The 25,160-nt window shown below is 39.0% G+C and overlaps 1 protein-coding gene across 1 annotated transcript in view; it reads left to right on the top strand.

Annotated features, from left to right (window-relative positions):
* Window positions 1–25,160, top strand: part of LOC126088492 (laminin subunit alpha-1) — a 717,591-nt gene that overhangs the window by 504,121 nt on the left and 188,310 nt on the right. The window contains exons 21-24 of the mRNA XM_049906633.1: window positions 8,307–8,506; window positions 11,178–11,374; window positions 15,755–16,008; window positions 23,522–23,633. Coding sequence (XP_049762590.1) covers window positions 8,307–8,506; window positions 11,178–11,374; window positions 15,755–16,008; window positions 23,522–23,633 — 763 coding nt within the window. The remainder of the gene's footprint in view (window positions 1–8,306; window positions 8,507–11,177; window positions 11,375–15,754; window positions 16,009–23,521; window positions 23,634–25,160) is intronic.

Raw genomic sequence — 25,160 nt, 5'->3', positions numbered from 1 at the left:
AGTGCACTACCTATTTCATAAGTAGATTTTTGACCAGTTTATTACTTCTAACATGGATCGGTGGTTGAAGTCAGGGTCATTGAAGAAGGGTGCAGTTTCTCCGTCGCCTTCACAACAAGGGAAGTTTCCAGTTGAAATGAATGAGGAGGGAGAACGACCAAAGAAAGAACAATCACAAGAAGCTCCAAAGACCATTGATACTTCGGTGGTGGTGGGGAGGGGGGGGGGGAGTCATTGGGAACATGGCACTTGCATTAAGAAGCTTTCAGTTCCCATGGGTTTCACTCTGAAATTTAAAGTTACTGTGCTCTTGACTGACTAGGGGTCCACCATGGATTTTCGACTGAAGAAGAGGTCCGCCAGCTGAAAAGGTTGGGAAGCCCTGATGTAAAGGACAGATTACTACTCACCATTAGCATATGTCGAGTTGCAGACAGGCGCAATAGAAAGACTGGTATACATTAATCTTTCAGCCAAAGCCTTTATCAGAAAGAAAAACACGCATACATTCACACAACAAGCACACACAAACACACACACACACACACACACACACACACACACACACACACACACACACAGAGTTAACTTAAGATTAACAGTTATGTTTCCAAAAGTAGTAGCAGACTCCATTGAAATTGCTGCCAGTGATCTGTCTCTGTGGTGAGCATTATTGTGAAGTATAAATATAGGATAGCAAAAGAGTCTGTCTGATCATGACAACAACAACAAAAAAAAAATTTTTTTGCCTGTGTTACAACAGATAAGTTAGCATGTAAGAAATAGAAATGATTAGTTTATCTGAATTTTTGTAATCAGCCTACAAAAGGATCAGGGGATAAAATAGTGCAACACAAAGGTACTGGATATGTTGTGTATGAAATGGCAAAAAATATGGCCATAGGGGCCTCACAATGTCACAGCCACTTCAACTTCATCGAACTCTTATGGGCTCAAGGTAAGGATGATGATGTAAGGAACAACAAAAAATGTACTCTGACAGAAATGGAAAGACTGACAAAGAATGCCATAAACCAAACTTCATCATCAGATTGGCATAATGTTGTAAGACACTTGGAGGAAGTTGTAATGAATGGGTAGTGGTCAATAACATTGAACAAATTATTATTTTATTACGTTCTGACATTTCTTGAGACAATAGTAAAGATATAATAGGATACGTCTTTTAGTAGTGTAATTGTTACCTAAATTCAGTTGTGTTCATTCCCCACAATTTTCTCTGCTTATTTAGGTAATTTGTTACTTTGCTACATCTGTGTGACTGGATACCCATCTTATTGCTATTATTCACCTGTAATGTGTGATTACTGTATCTTACGCACCACATCTGTGTAGCAGCAGTGGGTCTACCTACAAAGATATTGGCAACAGCCAGTAAGGAGGTGATGTGTTTCTTTTGTGTGTGTGCAGATCACCATCTCATGAGCACGTGGCATATTGTGTATGAGCCAGCTACTTTGCTCCCCTCCACTGCCATCTGTCTATCAAAAAGTAATTTTATTCAGAGTGTAACAATACTATGAAAAGGAAAGTTGCCACTCATCATATAGCAGAAATGCTGAGTTGCAGATAGGCACATGTATCTGCGACTCAGCATTCCACTGTTTGGTGAGTGGCAACTTTCCTTTTCGTACTATTGTTACACTCCATCCTGGATTTTCCATTGTTTGATTATTCAGAGTGTAATATAATAAAAACTTGTTCATATAATGAAAAAAGAATTGATTGCTACTTAAAGATAACACGTTGAATTGCATACAGGCACAACAAAAAGACTGTTACACATTTAGCTTTTGACCAAAGCCTTCTTCAGAAAAGGAAATGCACACGCATTCATTCACACAAGCAACCACACTTCACACACACATGACCGCCGTCTCCAGCAGCTCGGACCGCAATGTTGTCGGAGGAAACACACATGAAAGTTGTGAAAGTGTCCAACTAGTCTCCCTGCACCTGGGGTTTTGGGTGACTTTTCTGTTACACTCTCCATTTCCTAAACTTTGCCAGTCCTTTCTCTTGATCCATCTTCATTCCTCTTCAACTCTTCTCTCACAGGAAGGAGCCACTGGCTCCAAAAGCTTGCGTATTTTTATAACTTTCATATGTTTGCTCCTACCACAGCATGCCGAGTAGATTTTTTATATCCATCCAATTATATTGTGTTTTCAAAAATTCACAGTGTGGGTTCCTGTAGTCATGTCCTAGTTCATGAACCACGGGCAACATATGAGTGGCCAAGTAAGTGGTCCCGACAGTCGGGATATCAGTTACTTTGAGATAAGGCTGGGCGTCTCGGACATATTCTGAGTCGTGGTCACCTTTGTGCTCATACGGCAAAGATTACCAAATCCACCGGTTAGTCCCTAAACCGTTAGGGGAAAAACTCAATGGGACTCGGGGTAAGGCTAGCAACCTGCTTCCCTGGTACTTTAAATATGATGCTGGCAACAATCAGAGCAAAATGCCTCGGACCTTTGGAGGTGACAGAGTCCCACCTCTAACTGACAAACCAGGAACTCCTAAGATACGACTTGGCAAACAAATGGTAATTAGATGGAGAGCTATTAATATCAATGGGGGCTACTCTGGGAAGAAGGTAGAGCTGGCAGAGGCTGCAAGTAAGATGGGGCTGGACGTTTTAGCTGTTAGTGACATTCGGGTAAAGGGTGAGAAAGAAGAGGAAGTGGGAGAATACAAGGTCTACCTGTCAGGAGTCAAAGCAGGAATAGCACAATGGGGCTTTACATCAGGAAAGAAATGGAACCCAGCGTAGTTGCAGTAAGGTATGTAAACGAACGACTGAGTGGATAGATTTGACAGTGTCTAGCAAGAAAATTAGGATTGTGTCAGTATATTCGCATTGTGAAGGGACAGATCAAGATAAGATGGATAGTTTTTATGCGGCACTCAGTAATGTAGTTGTTAGAGTAAAGACAAGGACAGTGTTCTGTTCATGGGTGATTTTAATGCCAGGATTGGAAATCGAACAGGGGGGTATGAAAAGATTATGGGTAAATTTGGAAAGGATATGGAGGCCAACAGGAACGGGAAACAACTCTTGTATTTCTGTGCCAGTATGGGCTTAGTAATCACAAACTCCTTTTTTAAACATAAGAACATTCACCGGTATACTTGGGAAGGCAGGGGAACCAGATCTGTCATTGACTATATAATAACAGATCAGGAAGGCTGTGAGGGACACACGTGTATTCAGGGGATTCTTTGATGACACTGATCATTATTTAATCTGCAGTGAAATTGGGATTGTGAGGCCGAAAGTGCAGGAGATCAGGTCCATATGTAGGAGGATAAGAGTGGAGAGGCCGGCCGGAGTGGCCGAGCGGTTAAAGGCGCTACAATCTGGAACCGCACGACCGCTACGGTCGCAGGTTCGAATCCTGCCTCGGGCATGGATGTGTGTGTTGTCCTTAGGTTAGTTAGCTTTAAGTAGTTCTAAGTTCTAGGGGACTTATGACCACAGCAGTTGAGTCCCATAGTGCTCAGAGCCATTTGAACCATTTTTTTAAGAGTGGACAAACTTCAGGATAAGGAAATCAGGCACAAGTACATAACAGCGATCTCAGAAAGGTACCAGTTAGTTGAATGTAGTCAATTACAGTCATTGGAAAAGGAACGGACAACGTACAGGGACACAGTACTAGAAGTGGCTAAAGAATGTCTTGGAACAGTAGTGTGTAAAGGTAGGATGAAGCAAACAGCTTAGTGGAATGACACAGTCAAGGCAGCCTGTAAAAGGAAAAAGAAGGCATATCAAAAATGGCTACATACTAGAACTCAGGTAGACAGAGAAAGTTATGTTGAAGAAAGAAACAAAGCCAAACAGATAATAGCAGCATCCAAGAAGATATCTTGGGAAGACTTTGGAAATAGGTTGGAGATTTTGGGTCAAGCTGCTGGAAAACCATTCTGGAGTGTAATTAGCAGTCTTCAAAAGGGAGGTAAGAAGGAAATGACAAGTATTTTGGTCAGGCCAGGAAAACTGCTGGTGAATCCTGTGGATTCCTTGGTCAGATGGAGGGAATATTTTGAAGAGTTGCTCAATGTAGGTGAAAATACGATCAGTAAGGTTTCAGATTTCGAGGTACAATGGGATAGGAATGATGATGGAAATAGGATCACATTTGAGGAAGTGGAGAAAATGGTCAATAGATTGCAGTGCAATAAAGCAGCTGGGGTGGATGAAATTAAGTCGGAACTCATCAAATACAGTGGAATGTCAGGTCTTAAATGGCTACACAGGATAATTGAAATGGCCTGGGAGTCGGGACAGGTTCCATCAGACTGGACAAAAGCAATAATCACACCAATCTTTAAACATGGCAACAGAAAAGATTGTAACAACTACAGAGGTATCTCTTTAATCAGCGTTGCGGGTAAAATCTTCTCAGGTATTGTCGAAAGGAAAGTGCGAGTATTAGTTGAGGACCAATTGGATGAAAATCAGTGTGGGTTTAGGCCTCTTAGAGGCTGTCAGGACCAGATCTTTAGCTTACGGCAAATAATGGAGAAGTGTTATGAGTGGAACAGGGAATTGTATCTATGCTTTATAGATCTAGAAAAGGCATATGACCGGGTTCCTAGGAGAAAGTTATTGTCTGTTCTACGAGATTATGGAATAGGAGGCAAACTTTTGCAAGCAATTAAAGGTCTTTACATGGATAGTCAGGCAGCAGTTAGAGTTGACGGTAAATTGAGTTCATGGTTCAGAGTAGTTTCAGGGGTAAGACAAGGCTGCAACCTGTCTCCACTGTTGTTTGTATTATTTATGGATCATATGTTGAAAACAATAGACTGGCTTGGTGAGATTAAGATATGTGAACACAAAATAAGCAGTCTCGCATATGCGGATGACTTAGTTGTGATTGCAGATTCGATTGAAAGTTTACAAAGTAATATTTCAGAGCTAGATCAGAAATGAAAGGACTATGGTATGAAGATTAGCATCTCCAAAACGAAAGTAATGTCAGTGGGAAAGAGATATAAACGGATTGAGTGCCAAATAAGAGGAACAAAGTTAGAACAGGTGGACGGTTTCAAGTACTTGGGATGCATATTCTCACAGGATGGCAACATAGTGAAGGAACTGGAAGCGAGGTGTAGCAAAGCTAATGCAGTGAGCGCTCAGCTACGATCTACTCTCTTCTGCAAGAAGGAAGACAGTACCAAGACTAAGTTATCTGTGCACCGTTCAATCTTTCGACCAACTTTGTTGTATGGGAGCGAAAGCTGGGTGGATTCAGGTTACCTTATCAACAAGGTTGAGGTTACGGATATGAAAGTAGCTGGGATGATTGCAGGTACTAGTAGATGGGAACAATGGCAGGAGGGTGTCCACAATGAGGAAATCAAAGAAAAACTGGGAATGAACTCTATAAATGTAGCAGTCAGGGCGAACAGGCTTAGATGGTGGGGTCATGTTACACGCATGGGAGAAGCAAGGTTACCCAAGAGACCCATGGGTTCAGCAGTAGAGGGTAGGTGGAGTCAGGGCAGACCAAGGAGAAGGTACCTGGATTCAGTTAAGAATGATTTTGAAGTAATAGGCTTAGCATCAGAAGAGGCACCAATGTTAGCACTGAATAGGGGATCATGGAGGAATTTTATAAGGGGACTATGCTCCAGACTGAACACTGAAAGGCATAATCAGTCTTAAATGATGATGATTTCAAAAATTGATTATTTTCATAAATATGGACATTGGATGACAGCCATTATTTCTTTTTATGACAATTCAGACATTAGATCTTCTATTATTCCCTGTATTTGGTAAGGAAAGTATGTATATGTGCTTAAAAGACCCTCATGTATGAAAACAGGATTTTGAACCATATGATTAGTAAATGCTGTGGTCTTTAATTTGATTTTGTCATGGTTGTGGGCAGATGATGCCTAACACTTTAGAGATCTGTAGATCCATCATATATATCAGCTGACTTATAGCCTTTGGGTGTAATCTCCCATTGCAATCTCTCTTCGTGCACACGTTCAGTGAATACAGTGTAAGGGTCAATATTATATTGTTCATAGAAATTTTCATCAGTGTCTTCTACCTTTAGCTAGTGATGTTGATTTTCAGTGATGGATGTAACCATTGCTGTGCTTGCTGCTTGTTGTGCAACTGCCCAGGGCCGTCTGTCACACAGGGAAGTATATTGGCCTTATTGAGCAGTTGTAGGTCCTTCCAATGTTGATGTTTCATAGACAGTCTCTTGGTTGGTGGCTAAGTTGACTTCAGCAGTGGATTCATCCATACTGTCTTCTTTAGTATTCAGGTACTGAAAAGCACTATAAATAGTGATGGACACTTTTCATGGTGCTACAGACAAATGATTGAGTGGTTGGTGGTTCTCCACCTTCACTGTTCTGGCCACTGTGCATCCCACACCCATGAAAGAGTGGACAGATGAAAAAAAGCTTAACACACTTTTAAATTTGTCACCACAAAACCAAAATAATATGTAAATATCAGTTAAAACCAAAGAGCAAATTTCAAGTGTGATCTCCATGGAATGGTTGTTGCAGGGCAATTTTGTATACCGTATTTACTCGAATCTAAGCCGCACGTTTTGTCCGGTTTTTGTACTCCAAAAAACCGCCTGTGGCTTAAAATCGAGTGCAAAGCAAGCGGAAGTTCTGAAAAATGTTGGTGGGTGCCGCCACAACTAACTTCTGCCGTCAAATATATGTAGCGCTACACAGGCATGTTTTGTAGGCACAAAGATAAATACTGGTGCCAAAACCTCTGCGTCAGTAAATAAATTTAAAAAAAGTTGGAAGAAGAGCTTTTTTCTCCGCCCTGAGTTTCGACCACTGCATTTCCATACATTATCCAACGAAGTAAATACAAATTCTGTATTGTTCATCTTCGAATGTAGCAGCATTTCAAAGTACTACGAAAATCCGACTGGCAAGACTGTTTGGGATGTTTGTCAATACGGCCAACTCTACTTGTCAATATGGCCAACTCTACGTTCTGAATTTTTTCCTACCTGTGAGAAGAGATGATTGCTAATAGGAACTTCTATGAATTGTGAATCACATGCAGTATTCTCTTCACCATAAGAATAATACGAATATAAACATTTTGCCATGTATTGTTTCGTGATGTCTGCTATCTCATTTAAATCCTGTCTGCCTAATAAACTACGAAACTAGTGAGACAACAGCAAATGCGGAAGAATATATATATCATGTCATGTTTATATTCATGTTATTCTTATGCCTAATAGTGATACAGTCAGAAATGAAGCACAGCAATTGACTAGATTTTTAAATTTAAGATGACTCTAATTTCTGTGCAGAATGTAATGTACTAAAGAGGCGCCTGCAAAGATTTTCAAAAGGAGAAAAATTTTCGCTAAACTCTGTTCAGAACATCATTGCCATTGTTTTGCTAATGAGACAATTCCTCTATTTTTTCTTTTTTTAATTGTAAGCGGCAGTAGCACGCACAAAAGCAAGCCATGCCGCGAGCGGCGACAGGCCGTAAACACGCACTATCAGAATGCGACAAACAATGCATGACACAGTACAGTAATGAATTTTCAGCTTAGAGTGACGTAAACACCTATAACAAAGAAAACAGCACTTATCAGATCAAAGAAAAATAAGCAATCAATTCAAACCACACGAAGCACGTGAAAAAGGAAGGATACCTGTATAAATATGGACGGAGCGCCTGATGCATAGCAATGGCTACCTGGTAAAGCTTAACTGCTAAGCTTACGACTCTAACCAAACTACTGTAACTGTATCGTCATTCATTTGACCTAAATTGTGTCTCATATTACAATGGACCAACTTTGTTTCGATTTGGAGATGCGGCCTAAAACTTTCTCTCCCCTTGAATTTCGATTCTCAAGTTTCAGGTGCGTCTTATATTCGGGAAAATTTTTTTTCCTTGATTTCGAGTCTCATTTTTCAGGTGCGGCTTAAATTCGAGTGTGGCTTAGATTCGAGTAAATACGGTAAGCCGTGTTATTTAATACCATTGTGTTGTGGCTACACAGCAATGATGCTACTATTAGAGTTCCACCCTTGTATATATTTTAGGTCTATCCATAATTCTTTCTTAAACAGAGGTCTTTATTTTGCCATTTTCAGTGTCTTCTTGTATCATCTGCAATACATTGTAATATTACCATAGATGGAACAGCCCTGACCTTCTTCCCCAACACAATTTATGTATAGTGACTTTATTATTTTATTTTAGATAGATACATTTGTCATATTAATAATTAATGTTATTAATTGTGAGGTAGAACTGCAGCGAAAATACCAGTGGTCCACACTGTGATCGTTGTGCAGAAGGCTTTTATGGAGACCCAGAGAGAGGTTCATGCCTGCCATGCCCTTGCCCACACCCAGTACCAGGAGGCAATTTTGCAGTCAGATGCAGAGTAACACCAGGACATGTTCACTGCCATTGTCGCCCAGGATACACTGGCAAAAGATGTGAAAGGTAAAACAAATCAACAGTTTTTGTGTAAGAAATAAATTTTTGTTGGGGATGATTGTGTAAAGCGAAATCTTACACGTCAGAGGTCCTTCAAGTGTAAAAACTCTGGACATGCCTGACAGAAGAAGGAAGTCACAGAAGTCATTTGTAGGATTTAGAATTTCATTTCTTTTTCATGACGCTATGAAACGTGTGTAAAAAATTCGTAGGGAAGTGAGATTCCTGATACTACCAACAGATATGTATAAAAATAGGAAAGTTGATATCTTCTTATAATTTTGCAGTTTTCTCAAGTGTTTTTGTGTGTGTGTGTGTGTGTGTGTGTGTGTGTGTGTGTGTAGACTTAATACACAGATTACGAATATTGTCATAGGGGAAAATGATGGTCATCTTGTAAAATTTTTTATTTTACATTTCAGTCTTTCTTTACTCAGTCTGAGGGTAAAAGAAGAATATGAACTTTAGTTATAGCCAAAAAAATGCCGTGATGTAATAGATAACTGATCTGAACAATTTTGCCACATTTACTCTTTGATAATATTGTAAACATAATGAATTCTGAAGTAAAAATCATTTGGCTCCTGATTGTGATCTGCATATGATGGTTTTAATACAGTCCATACTGACTAAGTAAACTATTTCATGCCAGATATGCAAATAAAAGTGATATTGTATCGAAGCCCTCAAACAAATGTAATGGGAGTCTGTGGCTTTGAGAATAGTGTGTGTCAAATTGTATTCCAGTATCAAAATTGCGTATTTCAATTCTTTTCCTGCATTTAAATACTCACAGTACTTATCAAATAATAACAGAACAACAATGATTTGACAGCAGTTTGCTGCTGACTGGGTTTGCATGGTCACACATACCTTCAGCGGAGTTTGCATTCAGTTCAGTTGTGATTTTTGTGTATAGTGTTATTTATTGGTTTGTGCTTTGATGCTGAAATTCCTGTGAACTGTTACATAAAACACTTTCTGCTTTGTCATGCCAACAGCTACATCAGTACTTTTCCCTTTCAACTAGTGACTGGAAAGAGATTTTTCAGACTGAAGACTAATCAACTGTTGTGGTTCACAAATACAGCAATCAATGGTGAAGAACATTCATATGTGTGGTTTGTTTAGGCATTTTAGGTAGACAGTTGAAAGCCTAACAAATCAAAAAATAATTTTGAAACATGACATCCTCATTTCACAAATAATCCAAAATAATTTTTCTAGTAATTTTGCTAACTTGAGGTTCACATGGAAAGCTTGCTAATAACGAACATGATAAAGGTACTGTTATACTTTTGCCAGACCTCTTACAGCACTGCTAAATGCAAAAAACTTATGAAACTGGAGAAACATATGTTGTGTTTACAGTTACTGACATGATTTGTTGAATCCTCTCCTCAACAGTTAAATAGCATTCCATTTTCTAATATGCATTTTGTATAAAAATTTTAATGCCCATGAAATATTGGTATCAATAGTTAATTTAGGAGTTATGCAGCTATTGTATTTCCATCAAAATGGATGAAGGAACAGATATTCATTCTGACATATATTCTCATTACCTAAGAATGGATATTGATGAAATATTTGTGGTAGTGTTTTTACTTGTACTCTTAATCATAAAACTGTAAAATGTGAGCACCACTCAGGGATTAGTCTTTAGGCCTGTTCCAACTGCCGACTGCTGCCTACAAAGCAGTAGGAGAAACGATCTATGTTGTGGGAAATGTGATACTTATGTCACTATTCCTGCCAGCTGTCATTGCTAGTAGTTGAATCCTGATAGTGCCATTCCTCTTAAAGCAGCTCTTTATTTGTCCTCATGAGGCTAAATGAATCCAATTCCAGACCATTCTACCTCAGAAAAAAATCTGATGAGGTACCGGGAATTAGAGCCAGATCTGCTCTGAAGGCAGCCATGCTAACCAATTGGCTAGGGATGCAGTACTTAATCATAAAGTGGTTTGCAAATAATTCAAATTAAAAAGAATAATGAAAATCAAAAAGGCAATAGTTTTAAACAACACATTTGTGCTTAACTTTTTAAAACAAAGCATGCTTTTATTTTGAAATAAATTCGTGATCTACAGTACTGAAAAGCCATTCATTTTGATTAAAATTTGACAAACAAAGACACAACTTGAATTATTTAATTTTGATTTAGTTGGGCACACCACTCTACAATTTTAAGACAACGTTTTCTTTCTGATGCATTAATCGTTGTGACCCTGTGTTCGGCCATGATGTACAAATGTACTAAAATGGTCTGCTCGATAGTGGTCAGTATAGAAGTTAAATTACTCATCTGTATTTGGAAAAAGATATTATCATTCAAAGAACTCATTATCATGAGGGGCATGAAAAGAAGCTCATGATTATTTCAGGTGGGTCACAGGGGTGAGTGAGCAGGTGTAAAGAACTGACAATGTCTGTTTTACATTGACTCACATGAATTAGGTAGCTCAAACAAGTATAGTATTAATAGATATTCTTGCACTAAATTGCTGTATGTTCTATGTAGAATGAAAATAATATAAAAGTGCTTCATCCTGTGTACATTTGTGTTCTTTTCATCAGTGAAATAAAATAATTATTGGGGACTATCATTTATTCATAGGAAATATGTGCTTTAGAAAATTACTCATTTATGGCTTAAGTATTTTCCTGATTACAGATGCAGCTATGGTTGGTATGGGTTCCCACTCTCAAAGGGTGGTTCATGTGTTCCTTGTAATTGTAATAAATATGGAAGTGTAAGTGATGAATGTGATGAAGAGACAGGTCAGTGTAACTGTCGTACTGATATAACTGGCAGGGACTGCAGTTTGTGTCAGGAAAGGCGCAACATTCTGACCCAACGTGGCTGCATGTGTAAGTATTAAAATCTCATATTTCTGAACAACCACACCCCCACCTCTTCCAAAAAAGTAGAATCTCTCTCTCTCTCTCTCTCTATCGTGTGTGTGTGTGTGTTTGTGTGTGTGTGTGTGTGTGTGTGTGTGTGTGTGGTACTTCTGGTCAAAAAATGTTTCTGTAGCTAGTGTATTTAAAGAACAGTGTTATGGAACCACTGGCCATCTTCAAGCCATGAATTAACAATACAAGTGAAAGGAAGATTCCTTGACATCAGATATGTGTTTCTTAACTGTAGCATTTCTTGCATGACGTGTGTATGCGATAGATGGTACAACTAAAAAAAGAGTTGTATATTTGACAGCAAGGGACCTCCTTTAAACATGATTTAGCGACTGGAAGATCGTCACTTGACCAAAACTAGTTGTCTGGAAGTAAATTATTATTACATCATCTTCTGGTGGTACCACAGAGATGTTTTGCTACTTTTTGTATCACTGTTATTTACCCATATCGCTGATACAGTAGAGAACAGAGAATCAGAAGGAAAAAACTTAGCAAGCCTCCATGTGTGCTCAGAATACTCTGATTTTGAAATGTTTATGTGCAAAAAAAGTAATGTGTTACCTCACTCTTTTTGAACACACTTTCCTAGAATTTTAATTTTCCATCACCTAAAATGTAGAGGACCTATTTCTGGAACCCATGCTGCTATCTTCATGAATTATCAGTAAGAGCCAAAGTCCAGTTTCTCTTACAGGGGGAATAATCTCCAGAATACTGGTCTCTGTTTTTTCCCTATGAACTTTAGGTTCCTCAGAATACAGTGTCCTTTTCTCTATAGTGTCACACAAGCTGTATGTGTCTGCTAGGCGATGTCATAAGACAGGGCCGGCCAGAAATTCTGCACGCGTGTGGTGCTCCTGCACATGTGCAACTTCCGGGTCACAGCGTGCACGACACAGCCGTCAGCATTCATGTAGTGCGTGTTTCTACGCACAGATGTCGCTTTATCCACTTGCTGGGATACTCTGTACTGGCGCATTCTAGTGCTCTTTCCACAGCTTGCAAGCCAACCATGGGAAGGTATTTCGCGCATTAAACATTTAAAATACTGCCACAGTCTACTCATTGAGATGTCTACTTTCATGTTAACAGTTTAACCCAGTAAGACAATTAATACGGTTAACAACTGTCAGTTTTTATTAAGGCAGCTTGACTGACAGCACATAAATACGTGTAATGTTTTTGGTCTAGTATTTAAGAAAGAGAGCACTTAGCGACTTCCAACAAACCTTATTCATGATTTCAAATAACATTAAACTAATGCAAGGTTTCCTATAACTAATTCTCGGTGCCTTCAGTTACACCTACATAATTTCTGTCTCACTGACCTCTGTACAGAATGATAACCACAGACCTCTCAATGATCACCTGTTATTTCAATATCATTATTGCTATATCTTTCATCAGTTCTGTCTGAAATCTGCATAATGACTGACAATTAGATGAACGTTATGTTTTATCGACTTCAGCTGAGTGTAGCCCTTCACAAGGGGGGGGGGACCTAAATGTAAGTATACATTGGAACAATCGGTTTAATGACCAATTTTCCTGATAATAATGTAACATGGAGCAGAATGAGGCAATAATGCACAGTTAGTAAACAATAATTTATTATTATGAAAGGAATAAATCCAAACACGTTTATCACTGGTCATGAGAAATGATATAGTTAATATCGGGCACAAAAGCACGGCTCATTGACAGATGCAAGCAGTTGCAAAGATTTTTGTCACTTATGCTTGATCGAAACCTTGATTTATTCATTTTCATCACCGAGAAAAATCTTTCACAAACATATGTCGACCCAAACATGGACATAACTCTCGCGGCTTCTCGGTGCAGGCGTAGAAATTCTTGTTGTGAAAAATTTTTGTAGAATTCTTTTGTACATCTCACTGCAAAGAACTTGTCCTTCAGTCTTGTATTGCACTGTAGGTCAATCAGTTCCATTTGCAGATCATTCGGAGCATCTTCAACTGATGACGACAACGGCCGAGTGAAGAGGCAAATGACAGGAGACAAACTCGTAACATCTGCAAATCGTGCTCGAAATTGTTCCTTAATTTTTACAATTATTGACATGTATTCTTGAAATCTAGGACTTTCATGGACCAGTCCAAGAGTCAGGAAATGTGCAGTGTTTTCTGTCAACAGCTGGCTCTCCCAAAGTGCAAGCTTCCTTTCAAAGGCATTTACTTTTTCCAGCATGTCAGAAATTAAATTATTTTCACCTTGCAAACTGAAATTCACGCTGTTCATGTGACACCTAATGTCCACGAGAAATGCAGGGTCTGATATCCAACAAGGGTCTTCCAACATAGGTTCACTTTTTCCCTTCTCATGTAAGAATGTTTCTATGACCAAATGTAAATCAAAAAATATTTTCAACATTTTACCTCAACTGAGCCAGCGTACTTCAGTATAGTAAGGTATGCCGCTGTAGTCTGCTCCTAATTCCTCCAAGAACCGCCGAAACTGGCGATGCGTAAGCCCACGTGTCTTCAGATAGTTTACAGTATGCACGACAATGAGCATGACGTTTGCTAACGTTACTGATTTTGCACAAAGCGCCTCTGGATGCAGAATGAAGTGAATTCCATACAACATCTCGTCTGTGCGCCCTAGCTTTTTGCGCATCCGTGCTATGAGTCCTCTCTGGTGGCCTTGCATGGATTGTGCTCCGTATGTGGTCACTGAGACTAACCGATTCCAGTCCATACTGACACCATCAATCGCTTGCTCGACAGCTTGGAGTAAGTCCGTACCTGTAGTAGTCCCTTTCAAAGGTACTAAGTCCAAAACATCCTCTGTTACACAAAGTGCGTTATCGACACCACATACGTGTATCACAACTCGGGCTGTATCTGTTAGATCTGTTGCTTCATCGAGCGCAACAGAGAAAGCAACAAAGTCTTTAGCCTTATTTATTAGCTGCCTGTGCACATCGCTGGCCATAGCACTGATACGTCTTGTCACTGTTTGTTTGGATAGACTGATTTCTTGAAACCTGCTAATGTTCGTGGGACACACAAGTTCTGCAGCATCAAACAGACACCCTTTCACAAACTCCCCTTTGGAAAAGGGTTCCTCAGATTGTGCAATTCTTAATGTGATTTTAAAACTTGCTCACAGTGAAGATTTAGTGTGGTTGTCATTCTGGAAAATTAAAAACAGTAAATTGTACAGTGTACAGTAAAATAGACATAAATGTAATACAAGAAACTAAGAGTTCAAGAAGTATCAGTTACTTTGACATACAGTAAAATCGGTTGATGTGTCTTATCCATTTTTTTTTAAGGACATTTAATTTTGCTTGCCGTTCTTCACTGTTGAGTACACTACACTCTTCTTTGTGATATGTATTGTAGGGTCTTTCAATTGAAAACTTACACTGGCCACCTATTATTCGGCGGCACAGCAAACACTGTGAGTTTTCGCCAATGGCTACAAAAAAGAATTGCAGTTCCCAGTCATTTTTAAACGTCTGAGAACATAGATCTCCCATCCTTTGCTTTTTCACAGTACCTGCCATTTCTCAGTACTTCTCTGTTAAGGTTACGGTCACCAGGGGTAAACGAGATTGGGTATGTTGCGCTTTTGCTTGTACCACATAAACAGGGAAGTGGAGCCGCTGCCGTTCATTTAGGACACATGTCTAAAAACAGATGTCGCTGTCGCACATGCGCAGCACTTCTGCACGTCTGCACACTGTGCAGCGTTTGGCCGGCCCTGTCATAAGATAAACATCTGACAGGCCTAGACTAGTAATGAGTAGATATGTAGTTACTTATTTTGTGGAGATGAGTTTTCTTAGCGATGGGATAGTGGACACTACTGTTTCTTTATTACTATCAGTTCTGGATTTGTTTCACTATCCACTATTAGGAGTGAGAGCAGAATATTATCCATTCAGGTAATTGGAATTTTGGTTGGACTGCCTGGAACCTAATGTCATGTAAATAGTTGGCATAGTGGTATGAGGGAGAGAAATCTTGAATAATTATACTGTCACACCTAAATTAGTAAGTGAGAAGTGAACTCACTTGTAATATCTGATTTAATTTGCAATTAGAAAGAATAATATAAAATTACTGCTTAATCTGTAACACAAAACAGGCTCTTGTTTCATTCAGTGTGTTTTCTCCACTAATTAATGATATGTAGTAGCCCACCATAGGCAAAGTTATTTAATTTTTTACCATTTAATTATAACAGATACAAGATAGTCCTTGCCTTTTAGTGAAGTACAGTTGTGGAAGTAAGGATATTGCTACTGTTTCTATCCCTTCTTGTTTTTGCTAATTTTTTTTACTGTTTCCTTGTTTGTTGCAGCATGTGATGATAAATGTACTGGTGTACTTCTTGATGAACTGGAGAATCTAAGTTTTATTTTATCAACAAATACAGAGCACCTTTCGGCTGGTTTTGTACCACCACCGTGGACTGCCTTAAGGACAATTCAAAATAATTCTGATAGCCTTAAACAAGAACTTGACGAATGGATCACTGTAATAGAAAAAGTGAGATCACTTCCGGCTGGTTTTGGAGAAGAGCTAAGGAAAAAAGCAAAAGCTCTCATGAACAGGGTACGAAAATACATACGACATTTGTAACTATCACAAAAAGATTTCGGAGTAAGGTTGTATGTTATTAAATTGTGTAAGTGAACCCTAAAATATTATGTAATAGCTGTACCTCTGTGCATGACATGTTAATACAACAATATTCTTCCTGGAAATGTAGGAAAGTGTGACGAAATTCATTTAAAAATACTTCAGTAGCAATTTCTGCCACAAATTATTGCCTTTATCATAAACAATTTGTGATGTCCCATAGATGCTGCATTACTTTTCAGCTTTCTGCCATTTCCTCTGCTGTAGCCATACTTTGCTACGCTGATCATTGATGTTGTGGATCCATCTTTTCATTTTTGCCCAGGATTTTTCCCTTGAAAAATTTTTCAGGGAGGTACACAGAATTAAATAGGTAATCACTTTGGTTTTAAGCGCTGTTAAGCAGTGTTGATTTTCTACCAATTTATCTTAGATCAACACATTAGGTTTTATTTCTGTTAGGGAGAAGTAAACGAGAAACACTACCCTGTTATATTCTGTGACTTTGTGAAAGTGTGTGGCATAAAATTCCACTTCGGATACATAAATGTTCTGGTCTCTTGTATGCATGGAGACTTATCTTCATAATAACACAACTTATCCAGCAGAGGGTCACATTTACTAAATTAACCATAGGAGTAAACTGAAATGCAGAGTGGGGGGAACATCAAGTGTGCAGCCCAACAGAGATCAGATTCAGATCTTTTCCTGTACTTAATTTATGTTAATGACCATAAAATGACATTAAAGCAGGGATGCACAGACCATGACTTGGGAGCTGCATGGAGCCTGTTGTTGGTTGCATGCCCCTCACTTCTCATTCTTGTAATTTTTTTTAAACTCATCTTTCATTTCTTCCCAGAAGGGGAGAGGCCCAACCATTGTAGAGATTAGTTCTTTTAAGCTGTGCCAGTCTAGCTTGCACTGAGGCAAAGTATTTCCAATTTGGAATATGTGTTAAATCGTGCAGAAATGTAGCTACGACAACAATAGCTGAACGTGAATCTACAGGAAGCAGGAATGACTTGTTTCTGTAAAATATGTTGTTATAATTGTATTTGTTAAATGAAATGAATGTTTATGAAGTAAACGATGTGTGTGTGTGTGTGTGTGTGTGTGTGTATGTTTTACCCCCCACCCCATCCCCTCACAACATATTTCTAGGCATCTTGATGCCTTAGCATCTGAAAGAATACCAAACAGCTGCGGCAGACTTTTTTTCCAGACCCAATTTAACAGAACGGGTACTATTATAAATAATGTAAATTGAGTCAAAATCATCATGAAAGGATAGAATGAAAATGAAAGCTGTGTTTATGAAAGGGTTTAGAAGTCAATCTGATCAGTGGCATTATGCATGATATATGGAAGTAATTAACTCTTATTGGGGTATAAAGAACTTGGCCACTTTCCTGATGAGTAGTGTGGGCACTTTGCCCAATCAGATGACATGTCAGCATTAGTGGTCCTCAGATGAAACTATCAAACTGAAAGAGACAAAGAACTACATTTGTAGCTCAAAAGACATTGATATTGTAAAAAAGGATTGCTCTGCATGTAAGTGAGGTAACATGAATAATATAAATGTTGTATGTTAAAACTAGTTTGACCACTTATTAATGAGCAGCAGCAATAGCTACTTTTTATTCCCTGGCTACTGTACTACACCTTTCCCTACCTCATAAATGTGGTTTTGGAAGGAGTAACAACTTCTTGAGTTGTTGAAACTCAGTGTCCACACATTTTTTATTTGGTTGTAAGAACAAAAGGAAGTCTTTAGGTAATAAATAAGGAGAACAAGTTGTTAAGTTGATGTTTTGTCTGGTGGGCTGTGTGACAGCTGGTGTTGTCACATTGAAAAATGATGTGATTTTTGGCTGTTTTTACTGATTTCAAGGATGACTCGCGCATTAATTATTCTTTGATCTTCTAAAACAATGATAACAAAGCATCCAGTATAGCCAGAGAAATGAGTTGTCATTTTCTTGGAAGTGCTTTGCAAATGAACCTATTTTGTTCTGTTTATTCATTGTGGAGCACCTTGACTGCTACTTTTATTCTGGCTCATACGAATATCTACAAGTTTCGTCTCCTGTTACAGAATTTTATTCAGACTTTGCATTTCCTCACTTGAGTTTTTTTAGCATTTCCTTACACCCATTGACACAGCCTCTTTCTGAGATTTGTTTATGTTATGCAGAATCCAATGGGAATAGATCTTTAAAACATAGCCACATGTTCATACAAAATCAAATGTACTGCGGTCTTTGATATGCCCACAGCAGGCTCTATTTCACAGAGAGTAACATGCTACTGTTCAGTTGTTTTGCATTAAGCCAGGGCTTTTCCGATGGCGGACCCCTTCTTCAGTCGAAAATCCATGGCCGACCCCTAATCAGTCATGAGCACAGTAACTTCAAATTTCAGAGCAAAACCCATGGGAACTGAAAGCTTCTTAATGCAAGTGCCATGTTCCAATGCCCCCCCCCCCCTCCCCGAGGTATCAATAGTCTTTGGTTTAGAGATGAATGAAAACAACTTGAAATTAACGATCCAATTTGAATTCCCACTGTATCCAGACACTTGCTACGGGATTTACACCATTTTTTCAACACACTATAGCCTGATTAAAATTACTTTGATATTGACATTTCACACGTTGGAGCTGCCTTCCTCCCAGAGCAATCAACGTCACGTCCAAACTGCTCGCTGATTGGTCGACAAAGCTTGCTCTGAGCATGCGTAAAAGTTTCCAGTGCATCTAGCGCCGTGAGCCGGCGCACAAACGACCCCCGTATTGTTGCGAAACAGTCGATCAGAGAAGCCGCATTCTCCGGCACTAAACTGTGTATGCGTTCTCACTTACGAACCGCAAAGGCTGCTTGGGAATAGGACCTGAAGCAAAAGTAAACATGTTTTCATACGAAAAAAATAGTGATTAATTTGATTTTCACATCTTAATTCAATAATTTTACTCATTATTTTACACGATTTGGTGAAAGGTGGCCCGACAGACCCAGCCAGTGGCTGGAAACTGTCCAAGATGATGATGATGGTGAAAGGTGGCTGCGGACCCCCTAGAAAGAGCCGGCGGCCCCCTAAGGGGCCCGCAGACCACACATTGGGAAGCCCTGCATTAAGCATTAATACTTTCTTGAACAGCTGATTTTGGCTGATCTTTATGATTTTATCACTGATGGAAGCACCACTGTGACAGATTTCTGCAAACCTTGGACAGTGGTTGAATATCAAAAGTTGAATGAAGTGATTTGTGGAGGCCTTTACAGAAATCACAAATAATAATCCAACAAAAACCTTAATGAAACTTCCTGGCAGATTAAAACTGTGTGCCCGACCGAGACTCGAACTCGGGACCTTTGCCTTTCGCAGGCAAGTGCTCTACCAACTGAGCTACCGAAGCACGACTCACGCCCGGTACTCACAGCTTTACTTCTGCCAGTACCTCATCTCCTACCTTCCAAACTTTACAGAAGCTCTCCTGCGAACCTTGCAGAACTAGCACTCCTGAAAGAAAGGATATTGCGGAGACATGGCTTAGCCACAGCCTGAGGGGTGTTTCCAGAATGAGATTTTCACTCTGCAGCGGAGTGTGCGCTGATATGAAAGTTTGGAAGGTAGGAGACGTGGTACTGGCAGAAGTAAAGCTGTGAGTACCGGGCGTGAGTCGTGCTTCGGTAGCTCAGTTGGTAGAGCACTTGCCCGCGAAAGGCAAAGGTCCCGAGTTCGAGTCTTGGTCGGGCACACAGTTTTAATCTGCCAGGAAGTTTCATATCAGTGCACACTCCGCTGCAGAGTGAAAATCTCATTCTAAAAACCTTAATATTAAATCACCATAATTTTCACAAAAGTGTTTCCTTAATCATATAGTGTAAACAATCTACGTGCTGCTTTCTGATCTGCCATTCTTTTAACAGTGACAAATGACAAGTTTCAAAATAATAACAATTCCACATCTCCACAGCTGTAGTTCTTACCTTGTGGGATCCTGCTTCAGTCAGTTATATCACAGATATTCTTTGCCTCTTTGCTTGAGATTTTTTGTAGCCTGTCCAACATATGACACGCTGTGCTGGCTCAGAATACTATTTACACCCAGTTTTGAAATGTAATGCCTCTGAATTTTTTAAAGTGTAAATTCTTAAAGTTTTTTAAATAAAACAAACATTACAAACATTCTGCATCTTTATTCTGCATTTCTACACATTTATTTCTCACCAGAGTTACCCTGGTGACAAACACATTTCTCCCAATAAGAGACCAATTTGATGTTAAATTTAAAATTTTCCTGGTGAATTAAATGTTTGAAGAGATTTTGGGATTGCAGCCAGTTATCGCAAACCTCACTCCATGATATTTCAACTGGAAATATTGTGGAGTGAAGTTGATGACTGGCTGCAATTCTGAAATCTCCTCGAAGAAGAGACCACTTTGTTGATACTGTCCCTGTACAATGTCTGACTTTGTTGACAAAGTCACAACCTGCCTCTGCTTGCACAACTTCATCATTATCAAAGATAAGTCGTAAAGTTGTTTTTAAGTTTTGGAAGTGGATGAAAATCGGATGGGGCCAAGTCAAGACTGTACGACAGATGATTTATGACACTGAACCCAAGGTATCAGATTGTTGCACATGTTGCATTGTCATGCTGAAGGAGAGGGTGCTCCATGTGCGGATGAACTCCCTGAATTTAAAACTTGATTACAGCCTCTGTTTCTCACGCACCGACGTAGTTATGTTACACACTACAATTTGGAGCTCTCTAGTGGCAGAGGGCTGCAGATATGTAGACATGAAGAATAAAGATGTTGAATGCTAATAACATTTGTTTTATTTCAAAAGCATTAAGAGTTTACTCATAAAAATCGGAGGAATTACTTTTCCGCACACCCTCATATATGGCAGATTTCCATGTTCTTTCAATGCAGAAGCCTCTTGAATGTTTTCGTAATCAGCCTGTTTGAATAGTGTGCAAACTGAACCAGTATTGCCACACTTTGGTCTTATGATTAACTTTCCTATGTCTTTTTTTAAAAATGTCATCTTTCACATTAGAACAGCTGATTGATTCTTCATTGTGACTGTCACTTCCTTTTGCATGTATTTCTGAATGTTTAGTAAACTGACTCAAATTCTTCAGATGAACGAGTTTAAGCTGTGCATAAATTTGCTTTATTTTGACATTAATGCAGCCATTTTGCTATTTGCATCTTCTAATACTGAACAATGGCCAGTGATCATCTTGTTTCTAAGTAATCTGACTCTGCTTCGTTTTTCTTTGGGTTTATGGAATCAGTGAACCTAGATTACAGGTTTTGGCAGGACACAGTTTTCACCTGCATGATGTAAATAACAACACTGCAATTCTTCACCTTCTTCTGGCCTTTAATTGTGTAATGATAACTGATGCTTTATAGGTATAGTTATATGAGATTTGAGACTTGTGACAAAGGAATATATGTTTCTGAGACATAAAAGCTCACAAATACAACTGTAGGCCTGCTCTCTATAATTTAACCACCATGCCATTCATCATACACTCTGAAGGTGAATTAGCACCAATAATTCATCATTGCTTGTGAGTTTGTATAATAGATCAGTTATCAGATACTTTGATTCAGGAAAGATGTACTTGCTGTTCTATCCCATGTTATCATTGGATGTACATGTACTTATCTGGCAACACTTACTCACAAGCACCGTGTACATAAACAAATCTTTCTCATATAGCTCCTGGGATATGTGTACAGATTTAAGGACTCAGATAATCCAGCTCCATTTTCCAGGACATGGGACCAATTTCTAAGTTTGCCACCGCTGTGCTCTCCAGACCTTTTTTATGATCTGAACCACAGAGGCATATATCTCCTTTTCCTTATATCATAATACCTGTGACATCATGTTCATCCTTTAGGCATTAACATAAAATCTCTGTAGCTATTGCTAAATGTATTTAATTATTCCTTGCAGCTAGGTTTGTAATACCACAACTCCTCCAAAATAATAATAGCTGCCGAATAATTGATTTTGTTGCCGTAAAATGTTTGTCACATTTTTCATCTGTTCATCATTAGAAATCAGAAAGGCTGTCTGTGATGATAAAAGGAAGTAGGTGAGACGATCCCAGTTGGAATAAAAAGAAGAAGAAGCCAAATGTGACATTTACTACAATAAAAAGAAACCTTTATTTTTATAACGTTGCACTCAGTTTTTTTTTTTTTTTTTAAAGTCATACATGCTTTCTGTAACAACACAGGCTACAGTTAGTGCTCACTGCCGTATCCAGAGTCCCAAGTTTTGTACACTGACATCTGTAAGCAGTGGCCTGCTGAAACAACAACTCCCAAGCAGCAGCAAGATATTTCTGCAGTTCAGGCTGCTCTGACAAGGCAATGCCTATGCTGAGCGTGCTGACCATCTTTCGGGAATCTTCTGCATGATACTGGAACTTGACAGAAATGCTTCTCCTGTATGATCAGCTCCAAAGAACAGTACTTCAACAACCAGACTAACTGAGCAGGTCCTTGATATGGCAGGGCCATGTTGTGACATCCACCGTATGTCATTTGTCACCATAAGATCTACTGGCGTGGTCTAAGTGGTACAGCTGTGCTTTGCTGTGATACTTAAGTCTGTGTCAGTCGACACTGCCCTTAAGACTCAGCCACCACTTCCGTCACTGAGCGAGCCTCAAACTGCCAACTGCTGCCTGACTGTCAGTTGCTTGGCACTCTTCACTGTGCTACCACCTCATAGTCCGAGGTACAAAGTGAGTGCCTGCCTGTTCCTCCTCTTGGGGGTCTGATGGCAGCTGTGCCACTTTCCTAGACTGCAGTCCCATGTTCAGCACCCTGGTCAGTTACAGCTGAGCTGTTCTGCCTGGCTCCAGTTATCAGTCACCACGTTACTGTCCCACCATCCTGCTGCCTGCCGCCTGCCAGCTGCAGGCTCACAGCTCTATGTTGATTTGTGATTTGAAATAAAGAATTTAAGCAACAAGTTGGTTGTCTTCACATCCACCTAGCTCCAGCAGAGAGCCACTCGCCCACTGTTCTTGTTGACACCCACAGAATTTCATTTAGACATTAATGACGAATACTTCATTTCGGCACATTTTATCATTAGCTTTTAGTTTCAGTAATTTACCTCAGTTGTTCCTATATGAGTATCACTTATATAATTTTGGCTCACATGATTTGCTTAAAAAGTAGAATAAAAAATTGAAAAATGAGTAACTCATTTCTTGCCAAAACTTCTTTGCAGATACTGTTTTAATACTAATCAGATAACTATGGGAAAATAGTATTATAGACTTATAGGATGTTGGCATTGTGACTGTTTTGTATTCGCAGTGACTAATTAAATTTGTTTTACTAAGGAGATGCATTTTTGCTTTGTATCTTGAAGTAGAGTAATAAATTTTACTCCGAAGAACTGTTTGTGAAATTATCTTTAGTCAATTTTCAGGTAAAGAAACTTGAGAGGAATTCAAAACATGCAGTGGAAAGTGCGGTAGATGTTAGAACTGAGGCTACAGCTATCCAGAAAGAAATTTTACAGCAACGGACAGAAAGTAAAGGTTTGTAATTGAATGAACAGCTGATTACTGTACAAAGAAATTGAATGATGTAAGTAGAAAATGTACCAAAGAACAATACACGACTGAACTATATTTTCTGACGTGTCAGTAGTGCTTTAAAATGTATATATTTTTGCAACAATTGTAGTAATACTGTTGTTAATACTGGATGTCTTCTGGATGAGATGAGTATTCATTCGTAGTTTACATCACATAATCCATCTGCCACAAATTTTGGATTAATTCAGATCCATTATTAGCTGTAACTGGACAGCTGATATTCTAGTTTCTTTAATAGGCTATGATCTCAAAAAGAAACAAGACATATCATGCTGTAATTTTCAGAACCTATGAAAATCCACTGACATCTATGATGTTTGGATTAACAGTGAGAGTCTGTCATATTAACCCTTTCAGACCCTCTGGCTACAATTGTGTACATTTATTATTAATGTGTCTTAGTTGCAACAGAAGTGTTTTTTCCCCAATGGAATCCTGAGTTACACGTTAAGTGAATGTACAAGCTTTTCGTCATGTGCAGCTGGTTCCAACTGTTGGGTGTCACTATGAAAATATCGGCAAGTCAGTTTAGCACTGCGCAGCAGCTTGTGACCACTAGAATCCATGAAAGTGGTCAGTTTGCTATATTGCACTGTATAATTGAATATTGATATTGTTATTTTCCATCCTCCAGAACAAATTCAGGTCTGGAGGGGTTTAAACATGTTCAATTATTGTCAGTTTTGGAACAGATAAATAATTCATATTACACACTACTGATCATTAAAATTGCAACATCATGAAAGCTGCATGCAACAAATATCAAAATAGAATGGAGTATATCACCCACTTAGATATACAAATCATTAGCATTTCACTGCAGCTACACTAAGTAGGTAGGTAACACTATCTACATTCTGTATGTGAGGTAAGATTATGCAGAGGATTTGTCATTCAGAAATTGCATTTGAATGTTGTTTGTTAGTGAAAAGATTGTGTTATGCCTTGTGTAAAAAGGAGAAGTAACTAGCTGCATGTCGGAATTTGACAATAACGGGATCATGGGCTATTGAGACTATATGAGAAATGGCTACCAGCATGTTAGAATTTGACAGGAACAGGATCATGGGCTATTGAGATTATGATTCATCATTTCACAGTATTGCTGCTCATATTGCTCAAGATCCCATGACCTGTCATGCTATACCCGAAGTAATAAACAAGGCGGATGAGTTTAGGCTTGTTCTGCACACCTATATCACACATTCTCTGACAGCCAGTGAGTCTTCAGTGTTGTTCTGGACAATCTGTTGTGAGTTTTGCAGCCAATGCAAGCATTAGGCTTGATCTTAGCAAATTATTTAGTGATTTTTTATTCCATTTGTTACAAGTTTTCATCACTTATTATGGTGGTGGTAAGTGACAAATCCTGCAGAAGAAAGCAAGAAACATAATTTGCGAGATTCATGCTTTGTTCAAGCACAAAGCATGTGCATGCATGTATCGCAAATGTCGCTTGGAACTGTT

Source organism: Schistocerca cancellata, chromosome 6 (assembly GCF_023864275.1).
Source record: "Schistocerca cancellata isolate TAMUIC-IGC-003103 chromosome 6, iqSchCanc2.1, whole genome shotgun sequence".
Taxonomy (NCBI): domain Eukaryota; kingdom Metazoa; phylum Arthropoda; class Insecta; order Orthoptera; family Acrididae; genus Schistocerca; species Schistocerca cancellata.
Note: the sequence above shows the minus strand (reverse complement) of the source record. Positions and strands in the feature narration are given on the sequence as shown.